Below are 22,387 nucleotides of genomic sequence, written 5' to 3' on the forward strand. Positions count from 1 at the left end.
TGCGCTGACAGCCAGCTCAGAGCCTGGAGCCTCCCGCGGATTCTGTGTCTCCCTCTCTCTCTGCCCCTCCCATCCCCCCCGGTTCACACTGTCTCTCTCTCTCAAAAATGATTATGTTAAAAACAAATTTAAGAAGCTTCTTCACAGAATTTATTATTAAACTAATATTCTGGGGTGCCTGGGCGGCTCAGTGAACGAAGCGTCGGACTTCGGCTCAGGTCATGATCTCGCAACGGTTTATGGGTTCAGGGTGCTCTGTGCTAACAGCTCAGAGCCTGGAGCCTGCTTTGGATACTGTGTGCCTCTCTCTCTGCCCCTCCCTTGCTTGTGCTTTGTCTCCGTCTATCTTTCAAAAATAAAAATAACAAAAATAATAAACTAACATTCATCCCATCAAACTCAGTAACTACCTTTAATCACTGAGAACCCAAAATAGCACCTGAAAGTGACTTTGAAAGAGAACAGATCCTTACTTAGTTCCACCATTAAACACCATTTCTAACTTCTCCAGAACAGCCCCCTGTCAACAGGCAAGTCTAGGAAAACAAGGATTTATTTTCCAGTGTGCGCTGGGTTTCAGGCTCCTTGTGCTGCCGGAGAAGAACTCAAGGTTCACTTCCGGTTGAGCTCTAACACCGTGAGCGGCAGCAGCTTCCTGCCACCCGGAGTAAGGGCTCTGGCACGTGTTCTCTTAATGACACGCGGCGAGAAGCATCACCACGAGCTAGTCACCATGCTTAGCAACCACGGTGTCCTGTGATACTGGGCACCGCCAAGACACGGGCCTCGCCGCGGCATGATGAGCGGGTGCGCTCCAGGCGGCAGCCCAGGTCCACCCCGCGCCTGATGTGTGGGCTGCCCAAGTGCACCCCAGGCCATCACCGCGCTGCCTTGCCGGCTGCACGCCCTGCCGCAGGGATGCCCCGCGTGCCGGGCCTGACCTGGGGTTCGCACCCGTGTAGGTGCACGGCGACTTGGAGGCTCGCGGGGACACCATCTCTCAGCAGGGAGCCAGGCACACCTGCTGGTAACCATGGAGAGATCTCGGCCGCTGTCCAGATCATCCAAGTGCCCTCTGAGACTCCAGGGCTCCCGCCGGTCGGTCCCCAGGGGCTCAGCCAGATGGTGTCTTAAGAATGTGGATGGATGCAGGCAGCCTGGGCGGCTCAGTCCGTTAAGCGTCTGACTCTCAATTTTGGCTCAGGTCCTGATCTCACTTTTCCGCGCCATGCCTCAGGCTCTGAGCTGACAGTGTGCAGCCTACTTTAGACTTTCTCTCTCTCTGCCCCTCCCCTGCTCTCATACTCTCTCTCTCAAAATAAGTAAACTTTAAAAAGAAAGAAAGAAAGAAAGAAAGAAAGAAAGAAAGAAAGAAAGAAAGAAAGAAGAAAAGAAAAGAAAAGAAAAGAAAAGAAAAGAAAAGAAAAGAAAAGAAAAGAAAAAAAACAAGAGTGTGGATGGATAATAAGAACTCAGGCACAGGCAGCCACACCCCCATCCACTTGGGGACAGTGAAGAGCAGAGGGGGCTCTCTAAGCGCTCCTGGCTGACCTGAAGACGCCATGCTGCTGCTGCCAGCGTCAGCACCCTAGCCACTTCCAGCACCCAGCGGACACTGTCACCTGAGCTCTAAACTGGCATTCCCCAATCTCACTTCCTATCCAGGGAGTTCTTAGCGTCATACTTTTATGCCTAAGCCAAGTTCAAGATGCATGCATCTGAGACCCTCAAGTCAAAGTTCTCAGATCAAGCCTTCCCTACACTGGATGAGCTGTCAGTCATCGAGATGGTCAGGCTCGTAAGTTAGAGCACCCACGACACTGAATCCGGCTCCGTCCTTTAAGCTCTGTGTGACACCGGGCACACCTTGGAACTACTTGGCACTGTGCGTCCTCTTCCCTAAAATGGGGGAAATGCTAACACCACCTTGTGTGAGCTGGCTGCAAGAATGAAGTGTTCCATGTAAAGTGCCTGTCGCAGTTTCTGACAGTCGCAAGTGCCTGTCATTCCTATCGTACCGCCAGTACCGCTGTCACCACCACAACCACCACCGCGCGTGAGCCCCTGCGGAAACTGCTACTAGCGGCACCGTTGCCACTGACTGCACTACTACCGCTGCTGCTGCTGCTATGAAGTTCGAGCCTCTGCGGCGGCTAGTAATACTACTGCTGAGCAGGGGTCGCTACACTCCGCCGCCAGCAGTAACAGCAGTGCTACTAGTAATACTACTGCTGCTGCTGTCGCTACTGAGGGTGCGCCCTACTGCCGCTGCTGCTTCAATGCCGCCACTGAGGCTGAGCGGCCGCCACTGAGGCTGAGCAGCCACCACCACCACCACGGCCGCGACGACTACCGGCTATAAGCCCCTCCTACCACGGCCATTAGGAACACTAATGCTACTGAGCGTAAACCCCACATCTGCCAAACTCTACTCCCCGATACCCAAAGTGCTAAAAGAGCCTGGCACTCTTACCAGCTGCACCGTCATCTAGCCCCCCCACCCGCCGTCCCGGGACCCCCAGCTCCCCCAGGAGTAGGTATTCCCAGGCTGGACGACTCAGTAATCAGTGCTCCCTGCACCACAGTGGGGCCAATCCTCTCAGGGAGAAGCCCAGCCTCTGCACCTCATACCTCTTCCCCCAAAACCAGCGAAAACCTGCAGCTCAGGCTGAGACGGGTTCCAGTCACCAGGTGGGGCGCAGAGACCCCAGCCCAGAAGGCGGCAGTGCATGACGGAGAGGAAAGCCAGAAGTCCAAACCCAGCCACGAGGGCCACCCCTCTGGTGCCTCGTCTTCAGGGCTCATAGCAAAGGGAAAGCAGAGAACCGGGGGCAGCAGAGGAAGGCTGTACCGGGACACCAGCCAGCACCGAGGTCGCACGTGCCTGTCGCCCCCACCCAGACACTGGGCCCACGCCAAGTCTCCAGGGATCCCCGCCAAACAGAATCCACGACCGCTCCGGTCTGAGAGGTCGGCACCCAGGTCTGATCAGGAAATCCTGCACACACAACGGCCACGGCAACACCAACTTGTCACCCAGTGTATTTCAAACTGAGACTTGCTGTGACCACGTAGAAACACCATCACTGGGACACCTGTCCACGGGTCGATGACAAGCTGGGGTGGTCGTGAGGCTCCTGTACCCTCTCCCCCCACCCCGGCCCCCATGACTCCCACTGCTCTGCATCTCCACCCTGCCCTCAACAAGCCATGGCATTTATCTAGGTGGTGGTGGGCACCCCACATACTTGTCGCCACCCTCTGGCCAACCCACCTGTCATCAGTCTCCCCGGACCATCCAGTCCCCTGTTGGCTGACAGACCCTCTGGTTTCCTCCAGTTATACAGGACAGAGGTCACCTACCTACACCCACTGCCGTTCAGTACAACAGAGCCTTGTACACTGGAGCTGCCCCTCCCCCATACAGATCGACCCGCCCACCCATCTCACGCCCAGCACTTAGGACAAGTCGGCACCCTTCTCCACCTAAAATAACCTTTTCCCAGCCACCACAACTTCCACCCCTATGACCCACATTCATTCACAGGGCCACCAACGTCCCTAAGGCAGTACCGAGGGACCACAGAGAGCACGAGCCACCCAGATGGAATGGCAGCATCCTTCCCGCAGGCTGCAGCCCAGGACACAGGCTCACGGGCACCGTGCCAGGAAAACACCGTCTTCCTGGAGGAGCTGAACGGAGGCCCTTCAGGGTGACGGAGGTCAAGGATGTGATGCCATTCTGCCTTTGGTTTCCCGCTGCACATCATCCCCACGCTACCAAAGCTCCTCCTTCCAACCGGCGGTCCACCCCCATAACCAGGGACAGGAAGCCGGAACGGGTCGCGTATGAATCCTCCAGAATTCATGAAGCCAGAGCCCCTCCACGGACAGATCCCTGGCTTGTAGTACATGTCCTTCTGGAAAGAGAGCGACCTAGAGAAACCTGTGTTCTTGGGAGCTGGCAGGCTCCACCCTCCACACAGTGCCCCGGGGCTCTGCTCCCCAGGAAGGGGGAGGGAGTAATACCTTCTCGGGAAAATGGTTATCAGATCTGGCCAGGTCGTTTTAGCTGCTATTTGCCGAGCACCTCTAACATGTTTTGTGTTACTCTGGGCTCTTTCCAAACAGAATTCCTCCAAACCAGAGCACACGTATTCCTTGAGGATGGAGTCTTCTTTGGGTCAAGGATCACTCTTAGCATTTATAACACTTGCCGAGCACCGACAATATCCCAACGTGTCATGAGGCTTTACAGACCCATCCTTGGCAACTGCATTTTAATTGATTAGAAGATAAACAGTAAGCCCGTCTCCCCCAACCGCCCAAGGTCCAGTCAAGTATCTACCCGCTCTGAAGATGAACAGCACCACTGAGCTCCATCACGTTTCCTAGACATGTTTTATCCCCAGACCTTAATCCATCTGCCCCTGACGCTGGTAGTGCGGCCACCTCAGTACCCATCCCCGCACGCTGACAAACAATGCACTGCGTATAAAAGCTTTTACCTCAATTAGTGTAAAAATTCCCAAAACCAAGTAGGATTTCCAATAACACTTTATGATCGCTTTCGTTAAAGAAGGCTTCCGTGCGTCTTTCTCGGATCTCAAAACCTCTTTATCCCAGTACCTGCAAGAGAAGCAAAGCACGGTGAGAACCCGAATACCCAGCTATGGGGCCAAACGGGCGAGCGGTCAAAGCCAAAGCTAAGTGTTGATTACAGGACATTCTGTTTATCACAGCGCCCTCTGTGGCTGCTTCACTGGCGCTGCCAACAGTGTGCGGGGCTCCTGAAAGATGTGTAGTGCAGAATCTGAAGCATCGGAAAGACATGCCTCGAGGGAGAAAGTTCCGGTCTTGGGAAAACAAGTCACGGCCAAGCACTGCTGGACTTAGAGCACCATGAGCAATCCAGTAAGCTGAGTCCAGACAGCTTCCTCCAGTGACAGCATCTCTGGGGACAGATCCTGACATCCAGGGCCTTTGCACTGGTGACCTCCACCCCACAAAGCCACAGGAAACACACCCTTTCCCCCAGCCTCCAACATAGACAGCCTGAGGGGAGGGGAGTGTACGTTTCCGGAAGGGCCTAAAGGCAGGCCAGACCCATCCCAAACCATGAGACACACGCTGGGAAATTCTCACTCCTCCTGACCCGGCTCCTTCCTGCACGTTGCTTACCCTTGCAACTCCTCTCCAAGATGCTTTGAGCGATCTTCTGGAAGCACTGAATACATATCATCTTCCTCTAATCTCCGTTTGTGACCGATTTTAAACAAGGGGTTCAGCCACCTGTTAAAAATTAAGAGAAAAGGGGGGTGAACACATCCAAAGTACACATCTGTCTCATTAAAACTTACATTTGTGGGGTTTGTTAAAAAAAAAAAAAAGGGGGGTCTAAAAGACAAATACCGTATGACCTCACTTATACGTGGAATCTAAAAACATAATGAACGAAAAGCGGAAACAGACCCATAAATACAGAGAACAAACAGATGTTGCCAGAAGGGAGGGGGAGGGGAGGTGCAAAGGTGAGACTGGAGGTTCAGGCTTCTAGTCATGCAATGAGGAAGTCACAGGGATGAAAGGTGCAGCATCGGGAAGAGTTAATGATGTTGCTGGGGTGTTTTTAGGACTTTATTTTTAAGTAATCTCGACACCCATCATGGGGCCTAAACTCACAACCCAGAGGTCAGGAACTGCATGCTCTACCCACTCAGCCAGCGCCCCCAGTCAGTGGTGTCATCATAGTGATGCGTGGTGACAGACAGTGGCCACGCGTGTGCCGAGCACAGCATCACCTGTGCACCTGAAGCTACAGTAACATCCTGCGACAACTATGCTTCAATTTTTTGACAGTGTGCATTTTATTAAAAATTTTTTTAAACGTCTATTTAATTTTGAGAGAGACAGAGAGAGCATAAACAGGAGTAGGGGAGGAGTGGGCGGGGCAGGGAGAGGGGCGGGCAGAGACGGAGGATCCGAAGCAGGCTCTGAGCTGAGAGCAGACAGCCCAGTGTGGGGCTCGAACTCACCCGCTGTGAGATCATGACCTGAGCTGAACTTAAGAGTCGGACTCTTAATTGACTGAGCCACCCAGGCACCCCTGAAAGTGTACATTTTAAATATAGAGATATGGAGGGGAAAATAAATATGTGCGTGCGCTCTCTCGCTCGCTCTCTCTCACACACACACACACACACACACACACACANTGGAGGGGAAAATAAATATGTGCGTGTGCTCTCTCGCTCGCTCTCTCTCTCTCTCTCTCTCACACACACACACACACACTCTCTCACACTCACACACAGCTCTATCCACTGAGAGGTCCTGGGAGCAGTGATACACTAGCAGCAAAAAGCATTCCAGCGCCCAGATTTTGGGTTTTTTGGGGTTTTTTTTTTACCATACAGTTACAAAAAATAGTTTTTCTTATGATGAAAACTTTTCAGATCTACTCTCTTAGCAACTTTCAAGTATGCAATACAGAATTATTAACTATAGTCACATATCATACATTACATCCCCAGGACTTGCTTTATAACTAGACTGACTGACTGACTTTATAACTTTTCTTGCCCTGCACCCAGGTCTTGGTTTTTCACGATCTCTCGTCCCTGGAGGAACCAGGTCTCCTTGAAGAAAGGTCTCATTTCCAGGCTGGGGCAGTATGTCAAGCCTGATGATTAGCTTTTCTAATTGTCATGTAAGTGCATGACATCAAGCTTTTCATTGCTGAGGCATTCACTTCCTGTCATCCACCTCAAATAAAGACAGTGAAGCCACACTGCATCAAGAGCCACATCACATCACCCAGAAAGTTTCCTCTTCTTTTAAGAAAATTCAGGATTAGGGGCGCCTGGGTGGCTCCATTGGTTAAGAGTCCAACTTTGGCTCAGGTCATGATCTCACCGTTCATGAGTTCGAGCCCTGCATGAGGCTCTCTGCTGACAGCTCAGAGCCTGGAGCCTGCTTCAGATGTGTCTCCCTCTCTCTGCCCCTCCCCTGCTCACTCTCTCTCAATCTCTCTCTCTCTGCCCCCCCTAAGATAAATATTAAAAAAAAAATTTTTTTAAAGAAAGCTCAGGATGACCGAGATAACTGACCATGTCTGACCACTGGCTTTTCCCATGCCTTCATTCCGGCTTATGTTTTCAGTTCACCAATAAAGAGTGAACTCGTGAAACCCAGGCGCCCCACCCGATCTCTATAAAGGCAGAACCCCAGACCAGGCGTGTGCATGCCCACGTGCCCTGGGCCCCACTTCTCCCAGCTTCGACAGGGCTGTGGCCCCAGGCCTGCCGGGCACCCTGCCCTCTAGAACCTGTGGGTAATAAACATTGTCTCGTCCAATGTTCCCTGATGGCTGTTGCTGAGACGCGTCTTGCAACCATAAGAATCACACCGGCTGGTTCGACCACAGCACTGGCCGCAAAAGGGACAACGCCCATGGTGCTGCCGCAAGTAGCAGAGCCCAGGCAAGTGGGGTCCCAGATGTTCCTGGCAAGGGCACCCCGTCCACAGCCTGACACCAGCACAGAACAGGAGAGAAAGCAGGAGATGAGCCCGCAACACCTTACCCTAAAGGAATCACGAACATGTGCCCAAAAGACAGAGGAGACTGCGCGAAGGGCTCTCCTAGACCAACCTGGGATGCTACTGGCATCACATGATAAATGGTGATGAGTCAAACCATTAAGTAACAGAAGAATCCATGAATCCTTACTTTTACAGAAATGGGAGAGAAGAGGGGGCGCCTGGGTGGCTCAGTTGGTTAAATGTCCAACTTCCAGCTTAGGTCATGACCTCACGGTTCATGGGTTCGAGCCACACATAGGGCTCTGTGCTAAGAGCCCGGAGCCTGGTTCAGATTCTGTGTCTCCTCTCTCTCTCTCTGCCCCTCCCCCGCTCATGCTCTGTCTCTGTCTCAAAAATAAATTTGAAAAATTAAAAAAAAAAAAAGAAAGAAACAGGAGAGAAGAGAAAGCTCTTGTATTCTAGAATGCAAATATAGAAGGAACCATGGAGTTAGGAAATTACCAATGAAGCTAAGACTCATGGGTGAAGTTTGATGTGTAACATGGTACTTGTATAATTTCAAATGATCTCTACGAATTACTAATTATGAAACAAACAAAAAACAATAACTGTGTAGAGGATCAAAAACACCTATACGGGGACGCCTAGGTGGCTCACTCAGTTAAGCGTCCAACTTCAACTCAGGTCACGATCTCATGGTTCGTAAGTTCGAGCCCGGAGTTGGGCTGTGTGCAGATAGCAAGGAGCTTGCTTGCAACCTCCTTCAACTTCTCTCCACCCATCCCTTGCTCACTGTTTCTCCCAAAGTAAATAAACTTAAAAAAGATTTTTTAAAGATTAAAAAAAACCCTCTACAAATCCAGTATGCATTATTTAAATGACAATATTTAATATGCAGAGACGGCCTAACGACGAACACCATTTCATTGATTTGCCAGGGTAAGGAAATTTCTGAGGCCAGACAATGGCCCATGAAAGTAGAGATCCTATTTCTCTTATTCACTGCTTTATCCCTAGCACAATACTGGGTACAGAAGAGGTGCTCCAGAATTTTCTGTTGAATAAATGAATCATGAGTCATAAAGGAAGCAGAAAGAGAAACTGAGCTTCAGATTTTGCTAACCCTGGTAGCCTGGTACTTCCAAGAAGCCCAGCTCAGAAGCTGGAAGGCTGGATTCTAGTCCCAGCAATGGTACTGGGGACTCCAGGATCCCAGACCGCCCCCCACTCTACTTCTACAAACTCAGCACCTCCATGACCCTTTTCCAGTCACCCAATATCTCTGTGTCTCAATTTCCTTCCAGGAGAAAAGTACAGATCTGTGAGCTTTACCACTGGGCCACTGATTCCAGCCTTTCCCCTGTAGAAGGTACTCAGGCAATTAGCAGCGGAATGACCCAGATGCGGACACCCTGCCCTGAAAGGCCCTCTTTAAAAATCTGTTTTTGAAAAGGAAAAGACGCTTCTCATTAGGAAACTGGACATCAAAACCATAATGAGACATCACCTCACACATATTAGCAGGGCTACTATATCAGAAAAAAACAAGTTGGGCAAGAACGTGGAGAAATTGGAACTCTGGCGCACAGCAGGTAGGAACGTAAAATGTGCGGCCACAAAAGACAAACATTATGATTCCGCTTACAGGAGGTACTTAGAGTCGTCAAATACAAAGAGACAGAAGCGTGGTTGTGGAGGGGGAGGAAGGGGAAGTTCATGCTTGACAAAACACTAATGCAAGATGAAAAGTGTGGCATAACATTGTGAATGCATTTAACACGACTGAACTGTACACTTAAAATGGTTAATGGTGGGGGAGGGACACCTGGGTGGCTCAGTCAGTTAAGCATCCAACTTCGGCTTAGCTCAAGATCTCACACTTCATGGTTCGGGCCCCACCTTGGGTTCTATGCTGATAATGCAGAGCCTACTTGGGCTTCTCTCTCTCCCTCTCTCCCACTCATGCGCGCGCTCTCTCTCTCTCTCTCTCTCAAATAAATAAATAAACATTTAAAAAAAGATGGCAAACTTTATGTTTTTTACCACAATTTTTTTTAATTTAATGAGAAAAAGTTCTGCTGGGTATGACGAAGGAGGAACTCCAGACTTCGCTAACTTTCTGGCCATATGACCATGGATCAGCCACACAATCTCTCAGTACTGGCCTCTGGCAAATGGGAAGAACACCCCCCCCCCCAAGGCTGCTGAGGGGGTCAGCTGGGGTTCCTTTTAACACTACATACACCCACTCAACATGCAGCCACTGTGGAAAACAGTAGGGAGGCTCCCCAAAAACTTAAACATAGAACTGCCCCATGACTTGGCAACTGCACTACTAGGTATTTATCCAAAGGATACAAAAATACTGATTTGAAGGGGCACATGCACTCTGATGTTTACAGCAGCACTATCAACAATAGCCAAACTATGGAGAGAGCCCAAATGTCCATCAACGGCTGAATGGATAAAGATGTGGTGTACACATACATAGGAATACTACTCTGCCATCAAAAAGAATGAAATCTTGCCATTTGCAATGACACGGATGGAACTAGTATATTATGCTAAGTGAACTAAGTCTGCCAGAGAAAGGCAAATACCACATGATTTCACTCCTATGTGGAATTCAAGAAACAAAACAGATGAACATAGGGGGAAGAAAGGAAAAATAAGATAAAAACAGAGAAGGAGGGGCGCCTGCATGGCTCAGTCGGTTAAGCGTCAGACTTTGGCTCATATCCTGATATCACATTGGCGGGTTGGAGCTCTGTGTCAGGCTCTGTGCTGACAGCTCAGAGCCTAGAGCCTGGAGCCTGCTTTGGGTTCTGTGTCTCCCTCTCTCTCTGCCCCTCCCCCGCTCATGCTCTCTGTCTTTGTCTCAAAAATATACATTTAAAAAAAAATTTTTTTTTAAAAAGCCCCACCAGACAAATACCAGCAGTTACGAAGACATAGCTCTTAAGGAATCACATTTGGGCCCCCTTAAAAAGGCTCTAATAATTTAGATGAAGTTAATTAAGGAAACTTCTTTCACTGCAGCCCTTGATTTAAAGACTCTCCCGATGCCTTTTGGTGCCCAAATCCCAAAAAGCCAAGCTGAGCCCCATGGACACCAGCAAAGGCCAAAGGCTTGCTTTCCCATCTGACAGCAAGCCCACTTAAGGACTGGACGTGGAGACCTGAGACAATAGACCTCTGAATGTCAACTTGTCTTTTACAAGGGACACTTAGTCAACTGCAGACCACTGCCGATGGAGCCGTCCTGCACCCCGCTCTGTGCCAACAGTCCTTCACTCCACAGCTCACCCTCTCCTTCCTGCCTCCTGCACAGCAGTCAACACACCCGTGGGCTTTCCTCCAGTCCACCAGCCCATCAGCCCCTCAGGGCAAAGACGACTCACATACCGCCTGGAATCACTCCCACACAGAGCCTGGTGTGTCATGGTGCCTGGACACAGATGTCCCAGGAAGCCAGCCAGTGCAAGATCGGAAGACCTTCCCTGCAGGTGAGCTATCTCGAAATGGGTCACTATCCTTGCCCCCTCCACCCCGGGGCCCACGCTGTGGCCCTGACCTCAACTTTGGAGCTTCCAGGGCTCACGGCTGTCCCTCCACTCCCACTAGCTAATCCATACCTCTTTATTGTGTCTCTTGTCCCCACACCACCACCAACACCAAGACTATATAACCATCATGCGTGGATGACTGTCCTAACCCCCTTCTTTAAAAATTATTGCATACAATTCAGTAAGTGAAAAGAATCATGAGTAAGTTCCTATGCCTGCCGGTCAGCATACAAGGTTGTAAAGGGATTAAAGCACCATTGTTTGGAAACAGCCAGCATGTGATGCCCTATCTAGTTAGTAGAGCCAGCACAGGCCACCACTACATGTAGAAGTCAATCATCACCCAAGATGCTCTCTGAGCCCAAGAGAGCCTGGTGCGGACTCTTCTCCAAAGATCTGGCCACTAGTGCCCGTTCAATCAAATGCTTTCTTCCAAACTGTTAAACCTCATCCCTCATAAAGGAGGACACTTTATCCGATAAAGGAAGTTCTTCCTTCCAAGCTGCCACTCACAGTCTGACCACCGTCCCCAATCCTCCCTCCCAGCCCTCCGTGAAACTCTCTGGAACTCCATCCTATGACCAGCAACCTCCCCCGGGCCCTCAGCTCCTCGCTCTTGGCACACCCTGGCTGGCCCCCGGGGACACAGCTTTCCTTGTGGCCTCAGGGCGGCCCTTCAGGATCCCCGTTGTTTTCTAGCCTCGTACCTGCGCTGTGCCTCCTGGCTGTAAACACCCCTGGCACTTGCTGGCACTGCTGCACCTACGACATTCTGTCACTGCCATTCTTCACCCTTACTCCCTGCATCACTCTAAGTCACTTCCGAAGCAAATACAAAGGGCACCCCAAACCCCAGCCTTTCGCATTCTTGTTCTCATCTCTTCTGGAACCTTCCTGACACTCGATCTTCTGATGAATACATCAAGGACGGGCTCCCAGACCTCCCCCAGGCTCATCGACAGCTGTGACTGTGCACCTGCCATCCTCGCCCTTATTCTGCAAGCCACTCCCTGGAGGGCAGCCCTGTGCTTTCCCTAGGGGACAGCGGCCCACCCCTGCCTTCCAATATCACCCGCCTGCCGACAGCCAGGCCTCTCCCGCCAAACCCCAGGTTCCCAGGGCTAAGTGCCTCCTTGTCAGCTCCTCTCAGATGCCAAAGAGGCAGGTCCCTTCCAGGTCCACAGTGGAGCTCCCGATGTCCCCGCCAGAACTGTTCTCCCCCGTGTCTCTAAGTACCAACCCCTAGAACAGGCCACCATTCAAACCTGAAGCCCGGTGGTCGCCGGCTGCCTCCCTGCCCCTCAGCCAAGCCATCAGCCACTCCCGTAGCTGCTACCTCCTGGCCCACCTACTTGTCGGCACCTCTGCTCCCCCCACCAGGTCTCGGGGCTGCGACAGCTGCTAACACACCTGCCTGCCTGCACTTGGTTTCCCGATCTTTCTACGGAACCACCAGGATGGTTTCTTAAAAACACAAGGCTGTGCTTTCTGCTGCAGCAGAATTACACCCGACCTGCTAATGGGGTGGCATGCGTGACCGGGTCCCTCCTGGCTCTCCAGCCCCGCCTCCAGCCCAGTCCCCCTCCCCCACCCGTTCCGTGTTCCAGCCACGCCGGCTCAGTGGTTCCAAGGGCCTGTTTGCTGTTCCCGCTGCTGAGAACAAATGCCGTTCCCCGTTTTCTCCCACGACTGTGTCTTCTCTCCTCCAGGCCCCAAACTCACCTCCACCGCTAGGCCTAGGCTACCTTCTCTTAAAAAACCAAACACTCCCTGATTCCCTCCTTAATTTCCGTCTTCTAACCTTCTCTACCTACTTACTACAATCTTATTCTGTCTCCCTCCCTTCTAGAGCAAGCGCTCCATGAGGCCAAGACAGTCCTCTGTGGTGTTCCCTGTGGCCAGCACCTAGCAAGCCAGTCCCTCAAAACTCGCCCGTGGCCGAGAAGCAGGGACAGAGGACACTCTTAGAGCCCTGTCCAAGCTCTTACGGGAGAAGGGGAATGTGCGGGTCAGCTGAGGTCAGTAAATATTCAACGAATGCCCTCACCCCACTCAAATAAGTCATTTATTGTTGAAAAAGATGTATTTTAAAGCACTTCTACCTGTGGCTAATTATTAATCAGTGGTTAATTTTCCTGGACATTCTGCTAACCAGTCACTGGATGCTGCTGTAGCCCAATCTGGAGGCTCCATCAGGGCAGAGCTGGGGGGACAAGGGGTGGGAGGAGGTAGGGTGCTCAGGACCAAAGACACCCACGAGCAGGGACTGGGAGGGGGGACAAACGAGAGGCACACAGATCTCATAGTAAGACCTACCCCACCATAGGCACCTGGGTAGCTCGGTCAGTCCAGCATCCCACTCTAGGTTTGGTTCAGGTCATGATCTTGCACTTTCATGGGTCCAAATCCCACATTGGGCTCTGCTAACCACGTGGAGACTGCCTGGAATTCTCTCTCTGGAATTCTCTCTCTCCCCTCCCACCGCCCTCTTCCTCTCTGCCCCTCCCCTACTTGAACTACCTCTGTCTCTCAAATAAACAAACTTTTAAAAAATGTTAGGGGCACCTAGGTGGCTCAGTCAGTTAAGCCTCCAGCTTTGGCTTAGGTCACGATCTCATGGTTCATGGGTTCGAGCCCCGTGTTGGGCTCTGTGCTGACAGCTCAGATCCTGGAGCCTCTCTTCCTATTCTATGTCTTCCTCTCTCTCTGACCCTCCCCTGCTCACGCTGTCTGTCTGTCTTGTCTGTCTGTCTCTCTCTCTCTCTCTCTCAGAAATAACACATTAAAAAAATTTTTAAACAAACAAACAAAAAAATCAACATTAAAAGAAGACCCACCCTACATTATTTGAGCCTGCTTCCACTCAAAGCAGGAGTTCGTAAGCTCAGCTCTCCTGATGCCCTGGGCTGGACGCCGCAGTCGTGAGGGCTGTCTGTGTCCTACAGGATGGAGAGCAGCATCCCTGGACTTACCTTCAAGATGCCAGTAGCACCCCCCGCCCCAGGCTGTGACAACCAAAAATGTCTCCAGACACTCGCCTGGGTGGCAAAATCCCCTGGGCCAGAACCACTGTCCTCAGCTTTTTGTGCTTCTGGAAAAGCCATACAACTTTCCTTCCAACATTGGCCCCAGAGAGTAGCCACAGGCGGTCGTCGCTTAGCCAGCGAAACACGGGTAACGGTATAAACCCATTTCATACTCATGGGTCCAAATCCCCTCCAGGAGCTCCTGGTCCCGTGAGGGATTTACACTGAAGAAGGACAGCAGGACATGGCAGGGGTGGCCATGAGCTAGGCGGAGGATCAGCCTCTTGGCCTTTTGCAGGTCCCCTTAGGGGTAAGACATCAATAACCCATTACCAATGACCGATCTTCTGTACAGCAGAGATTCTCACAGTGGGATCCCCAGACCAGAGGCATCGGCATCCCCTAACTGGTGGAAATGCAGACCTTCAGGCCGCACCCCAGAACTGGGAGTCACAGACCCTGGAGTGAGGCCCAACGCTGTAGCTTACCAACTCGTCCAGGTGACACGGATGCTCAAGTTTAAGGATGTGCCATACAGGGGCGCCTGGGTACTGAGTCAGTCAAGTGTCTCACTCTTGATTTCTGCTCAGGTCAGGATGTCACGGGACATGGGTTTGAGCTCCGAGTACTGACCGTGTGGAGCCTGCTTGGAATTCTCTCTCTCCCTCTCTCTCTGTGCCCCTCACCCACTCATGCATGCACATAGTCTCTCTCTTGAAATAAACAAAATAATAATAAAATATTTTATTATTAAAATATAACAATAAAAGACTGTGCCGCACAGTGTGCTTCGGCATGACCACTGGGAGGCTCCTGTCTGGTCCTGATACCAATAGTCAGTCCCCACTGTCCCAACCCTGGCTAAACAGCAAAATCCCAGTCTTGGCCTGGAGCAGTTTAAAACCAAGACCAACAGGGGCGCCTGGGTGGCTCAGTCGGTTAAGTGTCCGACTTCAGCTCAGGTCACGATCTCACAGTTTGTGAGTTCGAGCCCCGTATCTGGTTCTGTGCAGACAGCTCAGAGCCTGGAGCCTGTTTCAAATTCTGTGTCTCCCTCTCCCTGCTCCTTACCCGCTCATGCTCTGTCTCTCTCTGTCTCAAAAATAAATAAATGTTAAAAAAAAATAAATTAAATAAAACCAAGATCAACAGATACCAAAGCCCCATCCAGTGACTAAACCAGAGGAAGCCAAGTTAGAAGGCAACTGGTGGCCTCTTCACAAGGCCGCCCAAGCCTTGGCAATTCTGGTCACCAGTCAGGTCTAGGAACCATCTGCACCATGAAGAGTGGAAAGCGTATGCACCCAGAGAGCCTCAAGGGAGGCTAAGGAGGGCTGCCACGAAGAGACAAAGCTTGAGTCAAGTTCAGAAGAATCATTTGGAGCCCACTGAGGAGAGCAGGGAGAAAGAGGAATTTTCCAGAAAAACAAAACCAGACATGCAGAGACATATTGCCTAGGGACAGCAGGTTCAAAACCACACGGGATTTGGTATGGTAACGGGGTAACTAACCAAAGGTCTTATCCTCCAAACGTCCAAACGTAAGAATCTGAACATTATCTTTTGTCCTGTAATGCAGAAATAGTACAAGTTTTTTTTTTTTTTTAAGTGTATTTTGAGACCAAGCGAGCATGTGAGCGAGTGGGGGAGAGTCAGAGAGAGAGGGAGAGAGAATCCCCAGCAGGTTCTGCCACTCAGCACAGTACCCGACGTGGGGCTGGAACTCAAGAAACACGAGATCATGACCTGAGCTGAAACTAAGTAAGAGTCAGACGCTTCCCCAACTAAGCCCCTCCAGGCACCCAATATAGTTTTCAAGGCGCTTTGTAGATGATGGACTTTGGAAGGCAAGGAAACCAATCAGGAATGGGATTTGAACAAAACGTCAATACATTACAATAAGCCACATTCCTTCATGCAAGAAAACTAGATCCGGGTCACTCTCCCAACCTTATTCCCCTCTAGCTACCAGATCTCACCTCCCATTGCTCGGTCCTAACTCCAGGGCTGCTATTCGCTCATAAAGATAAGCCACATGATGAGAAATCAGAGTTTAAATTCAATATCCTATTTAATATACACAGAAGCATCTCTATCAAATTATTCTTAATTCCTTAAAATTAACCTAGCAGTAATATATTGTAAAATATATTTAAAAATCCTACAATATATTTACTAGATATCTTTCAAAAACTACATTTGGGAGCAACTCTGCTTTCCAGCAAAATACAACTAATTTATTCCCATTAAAATAAGATATTAGAAAGTGGTGGCGCATCACATACTGGTCAACAGTTTGAGGCGGGGGGAAGCACAGATAGAGGAAAATAATAAGACTTATATAGTTTTACAAAATTAGAAAGTCCAGGGGCGCCTGGGTGGCTTAGTCGGTTAAGCGTCTGACTTTCGCTTAGGTCATGATCTCGCGGTTCGTGGGTTCGAGCCCTGCGTTGGGCTCTGTGCTGACTGCCAGCTCAGAGCCTGGAGCCTGTTTCAGAGTCTGTCACTCCCTCTCTCTCTGACCCTCCCCTGTTCACGCTGTCTATCTCTCTCTCTCCTAGAAATAAATAAAAATTAAAAAAAACAAAAAACAAAAAAAAACAAAATTAGAAAGTCCAATGCAAAGGTACTAAGGGCAAGTTGTAAGATGTGTCATACATAAACAAAAATCTACCACAATGCTATATTCTAATATTCTAATGATACTGTGGAGGGGGGTGACTTCTGTTGATAAGTTACTAAAGATAATCACTTCAAAGAACAAGTGGTCAGAAAGTTTTTAGAAATTAGTAATTAATCTCAATTTTTTTAAATGTTTATTTATTTTTGAGAGAGAGAGAGAGGCAGAGCATGAGCATAGGAGGGGCAGAGAGAGAGGGAGACACAGAATCTGAAGCAGGTTCCAGGCTCTGAGCTGCCAGCACAGAGCCCGACATGAGGCCTGAACCTACGAACTGTGAGATCATGACCTGAGCCAAAGTTGGACACTCAACCGACGAAGCCACCCAGATGCCCCAAGAAATTAGTGATTAACTTTAAAATGGAGAAACCTGGTGGGCACCATCTTAACCAAATGAGAGAAGTTACCACCACCAGTAATGAGACGAGTGAACACCGTGTGAAAGGACTGCTGAGCGTCTACCTCTCCGTGTTCCTTCCATGAAGAAACATCAGACAAACCCAAACTGAAGAGCAGTCTACAGAGTAGTAACCTACATATTCTTTAAAAGCATCAATGATCCGAGAGACTGCAGAGCGGTTCCACACTGAAAGATACTGAAGAGATACGAAAACTAAATAGAGCACATTATCCTGGGCCTCAACTGGGTAATATAAACAAACTGGTTACACAGACTGAGAATTAGATGGTAGGAATGCACCAACGTTAATTTCTGAATTTTGATGGGAATACCATGCTTATGCAAGAAAGTGTTCTTATTTGTAGGGAATGCATGCTGAAATGTTTAGAGAGAACGGAGCATCATGCCTACAAATAATCTACTTTCAAACAGTTCAGCTAAAAAGGAAGAATATAACAGAAAGGCAAATATGGTAGAATCTAATGCTGGGAAATATGGGAGAAGGGCAGATGAGCTCTGTGTACCACTCCTGCAACTCTTCTCTCAGGCTGAAATTATTTCAAAATAAAAAGTTAAGGGGCACCTGGGTGGCTCAGTCACTTAAGCGCCAGACTTCGGCACAGGTCATGATCTCGCAGTTCGTCGTGGGTTCAAGCCCCGCATCAAGCTCTGTGCGGACAGCTCAGAGCCTGGAGCCTGCTTTGGATCCTGTGTCTCCCTCTCTCTCTGCCCCTCCTCTGCTCTCACTCTCTCTCCCCACCTCTCTCTCAAAAATAAATAAGAACATTAAAAAATAAATAAAAAATAAAAAATTGAGCCAAAGATCTGAATAGGCATTTTTCTATTGAAGACATACAGACGGCCAGTAGATGGGTACATGAAAAGATGGTCAACACCATTCATCATCAGGGAAATGCAAATCAAACCACGAGGTATTGCCTCACACCTGTTAGCATGGCCATTATCAAAAAGACAAAAAAATAAAGAAGTAACAGGTGTTAGAGAGGATATGGAGGAAAAGGAACCCTCGAACACTCTTGGTAGGGATGTGAACTAGAATAACCACTATAGAAAAAGGATCCTCAAGAAATTAAAGACAGAAGCACTCACGGTCCAGCAATCCCACGTCTGGGTTTGTATCTAAAGGAAATGAAATCATTACCTCAAAGAGGTATCTGGACTCCCATGTTCACTACCGCATTCACATTAGATGTGGTGTATGTGTGTGTATATACACGTGGTGTGTATGCACACACACAATGAAACACTATTCAACCTTTTTACAAGGAAGTCCTGTTATTTGTGACAACACAGATGGATGCGGAAAGCAGTCTGCTATGCGAAGTAAGTCGGAGAGACTTGTACGTGGAATCTAAAATAGAGTCGAAGTCATCGAAACAGAAGAGAAATGTGGTTGCCAGGGGCGGGGCGGGGGGCGGATAAAGAGACTAGTGAATGGGCACATGCTTGCAGCTATGAAATGCGCAAGGGCGGGGGCTCTAATGCGCAACACGGTGACTATGGTGGCTACGGTTGATACCACCGAACTGTAGCACGGAAATTTGCTAGGAGAAAACTCAAATGCTCTCACCAAAAAAAAATTTTTAAAGGCGGGGGGGGGGGGGGGGTAANGATAAACATGAGGTGATGGGTGTGACAATTAACTAGATGGTCAGGGACCCTCTCACAACGTATGCATACATTAAATCATCACACTGTGCTCTTTAAATACCTCACGATTCTGTCAATGATGCCTCAAAGCTGGGAGAAAAAAGACTTGGCTGCCACCCGTGCCCAGTTCCCGGACTTTGTCCTGCTTCCTCTCAATCCCTGGAATTTTATAACAAGAGTATGGGCCCAGATGGTTTATGCTAACAAGGGTGACTCATGGTGGCCCCAAAGGAATTTATGCTAACAGGTGACTCAGGATAGGGACCTGCAAGGCTCTAAAGACCAACCGCGTGACCAGAGGGTTGAGACCTTAAGTGACATGACGCGAGCCCAATCTCTGCGGCAGGAGGCTGGAGATGGAAAGCAACGGCATCATCAGTGAGTCCACTGCAGACGCCCACGTGATGGAGCCACAGCAGAAACCCCGACACCCAAGCTTGGGGGAATGTCCCTGGTCGGCGGTACTCTGAATACTGTCACACACGGATGTGCCAGAAGCGTGACCCGTCCTGACCCCACGGGGATACAGCAAGAAAGCTTCAAGCCTGGGACCGTCCCAGACCTCACCCTCCCTTTGGTTCCACTTCGTATCTGTTTGCTAGAATAGATCCGGAATTGTAAGCACGGCACGTTCCCGAGCTGCATGTTGTAGCAAAGTGGGTTTGGGGAAGCCCAGACTTTGTAGCCAGTGGGTCAGAAATGAAGGTGGCCTGGGGACCCCGCAAACTTGCAGCTGAAGAGAGGGGCCTGAAAAGTGGGCAGTCTGGGGGCGCCTGGGTGGCTTAGTCGGTTAAGCATCCGACTTTCACTTAGGTCATGATCTNCCTGGTAGCTGGGGCCAGCCGTCGTGCAGAGGACACTCTCACCAGAGATCAAGACCAGGCGCTCCCGTCTCGGGATCCCCCTCCTTAGCTCCTTCCGGCCTCACGGTCAGCTCCCCACTGCCCCACCCCCCACTCTGCGTCTTCCCCCCGTGGCCACCTCAGCCTCACCTCAGTTAATACAAAACTATATAGTCCCAGCCCTGGTGCCCACCAGCCCATCACTGTCACCGTAAACCCTTCTGGCAGAAGCAAAAGACCAGGAGTATGTTAAGAGCTCCCTCCCCCAGCCTTGGGACCAAATGCTCCAATTCTAGGACACAGCTGCCACACTTAGCCTACAATGAAGCCACCTGAGAAGCTCCTTAAAAATAAACTCAGACCCCACTCACTGGGATTCCGTTGCCAAAGATCTGAGGCAGAAACTGAGAATCTGTGTTTTATTCTTTAAGTCTGAGAGCAAGCTTGCATGCGTGAGCGGGGGGTGGGGGCAGAGAGAAGAGTTGGGGGCAGAATCCCAAGCAGGATCCCTGCTGTCAGCGTGGAGCCCAACGCAGGGCTCGATCTCACAAACCAAGAGATCAAAACATAAGCCGAAACCAAGGGTCGCATGCTTAATGGACAGAGCCACCTACGTGCCCAGATGATCTGCATTTTAAACAAGCTCTCCTCATGGGTGTGGTCTGGAGGTGCATGGAGATTTAATTATGCTTCCAGACAAGAGAGTCACATGAAGGTGGGAGGTAAATGATTCTTCAATCACAGGGCTTTAGAGAACACACCTTAGAAAATCTGGTGCAGCCCATGAGCCCCAGAGAGAAAACCTGGCCTCAGACCTCAAACATCAAGGTCAGTTAAATGAGTGAACAAAGACCAGAATCCTAGGCCTCTGCGTACCTGGCCTGAGGAAGCCTGGAAAGGAAGGGCAGATGTCTGAGCGAAGAGCAGAGAGCAGGAACTTCGGACATTGCCCGACAGACCAGCTACTGAATGAGGACACCAGCCCTTGGTGTTCCTGTCAGCTCATGTCACCGCAGCCCACTGGCTCCAAGTAGAACAGGGATAAGGCTCCAAACAGCTATGGGAAGTGACAGCAGCAGCATGCATGAGAAAGGGCTCTTGGAGGAAGGGAGAACCTGGGCTTTGCCACGTCACCATGAAGAAGGTAGGATTCAAGTCAGGGGCACCACGAGGAGAAAACTCGGCCCTACCTCCTTGGTGACGGGGCCGCCATAGATGAACAGCCAACATGCGCAGAAAACCCAACAGTGAATCATGCTGGGAAACCTGCAGCCTTGCTGAGAATCACAATGAGAATAAACTGAAGGTACCAGGCCAGACCCAACTTTTATATCTATGTTCTAACATAGATATGGGGGACTGTTTTCATTCCAATATTGGCGGGGCTATGAGTTAAGAGACATATTTACAAGATTGTAATATCTCAAACTAATCCAATTTTTCTTTAAAACAATTCAGGAATATGTGGCTAAACCTACAAAGCCAGCTTATCCTTTGCCTCCGAGTATCCTCTTTAACTCTTAGAGATTTACTCTACAAACTAGCCTTTCAATCTCGTGAACAAAGGCCATTACTTTCTCTCCCCAATGCCTAGGCTAGTGCCTGGGGGCAGAGAAGGCGTCGAATATGTATTTTCATGAAGAATGATTATATGGTTCAGAATTAAAGAATCCAAAGAATTTGGGCGGCTGGGTGGCTCGGTCAGCTGAGCGTCCAATTCTTGGTTTCCGCTCAGGTCATGATCTCATGGTTTGTGAGATCGAGCGCCACGCGGGGCTCTGCATTGACAGCAAATTTCGACAAAAGAAACATATACCTATTAAGATTTAAAAGAAATACCATGGAGAGTTTGAAAGCAAATTTTCATTCTTTTTGAGACAGAAAGGGCTTGTGACTAGGATGGGATATGGGGACAGTTGGGAAAGAAAAGCTGGCAAAATTCCTATTCTGCAACTTGGGTGGTAGTAACAAGAATAATAATTCTCTGAGCTATGCCTTTATTTTGTGTAATATTCTGTGCCCATTTTATGACATAAAGGTTAAGGAACTGTGATGTTAAATGAGAGGTACAATGGATAACTTAACAGTGTATGTTATGTATAATCATACACTGACCATTTCCTAGAAATACTTGTGAAAATCACATAACATATGCAGTGACCTATTAACAAAAGTAGGTTTTACTATCGTCCCTTTAAAAAAAAAAAGGAAAAAAGAAAGAAAAAAAACAGCAATACTATTGATAGAAGGCTGCTACAGCTGCATAACAAAACAGCACCCACAAGATGGCTTAAACAAACAGAAATTTACTTTCTCACAGTTCTGGAGGCTAGAAGTCCAAGATCAAGGTGCTGGCTGGGTTAATTTCCTCTGAGGCCACTCTCGCTGGCTTGCAGACGACCTCTTCTGTGTCCTCACAGAAGAGGCCCTTCCTGTGGCCCTTCCTCTGTGCACGGGCACCATCTACGTGTGTCCAAATTTTCTCTTCTAAGGACACCGGTCAGATTGGATTAGGGCCCACCCTACTGTCTGCATTTTCATCACCCCTCTAAAGGTGCTATCTCTAAATACCATCACCTTCTGAGATGCTAGGTGTTGGGGTTCCACCATGAGTGCTGGGGACACACAATTCAGCCCATAACACAGCAGTTCACCCAACA

At 49.6% G+C, this 22,387-nt stretch overlaps 1 protein-coding gene across 1 annotated transcript in view; it reads right to left on the reverse strand.

Annotated features, from left to right (window-relative positions):
• LOC144223251 (ATP-binding cassette sub-family C member 4-like) overlaps positions 1–22,387 on the reverse strand; it is a gene marked incomplete at its 3' end in the record, with an annotated part of 99,890 nt that overhangs the window by 54,634 nt on the left and 22,869 nt on the right. Inside the window, 2 exon segments of the mRNA XM_077753969.1 lie at positions 4,509–4,629; positions 5,182–5,292. Of these exon segments, the coding sequence (XP_077610095.1) occupies positions 4,509–4,629; positions 5,182–5,292 (232 nt within the window).

The sequence above is a fragment of the Crocuta crocuta genome, unplaced genomic scaffold (genome assembly GCF_008692635.1).
Source record: "Crocuta crocuta isolate KB4526 unplaced genomic scaffold, BGI_CrCroc_1.0 scaffold31, whole genome shotgun sequence".
Classification (NCBI taxonomy): Eukaryota; Metazoa; Chordata; class Mammalia; order Carnivora; family Hyaenidae; genus Crocuta; species Crocuta crocuta.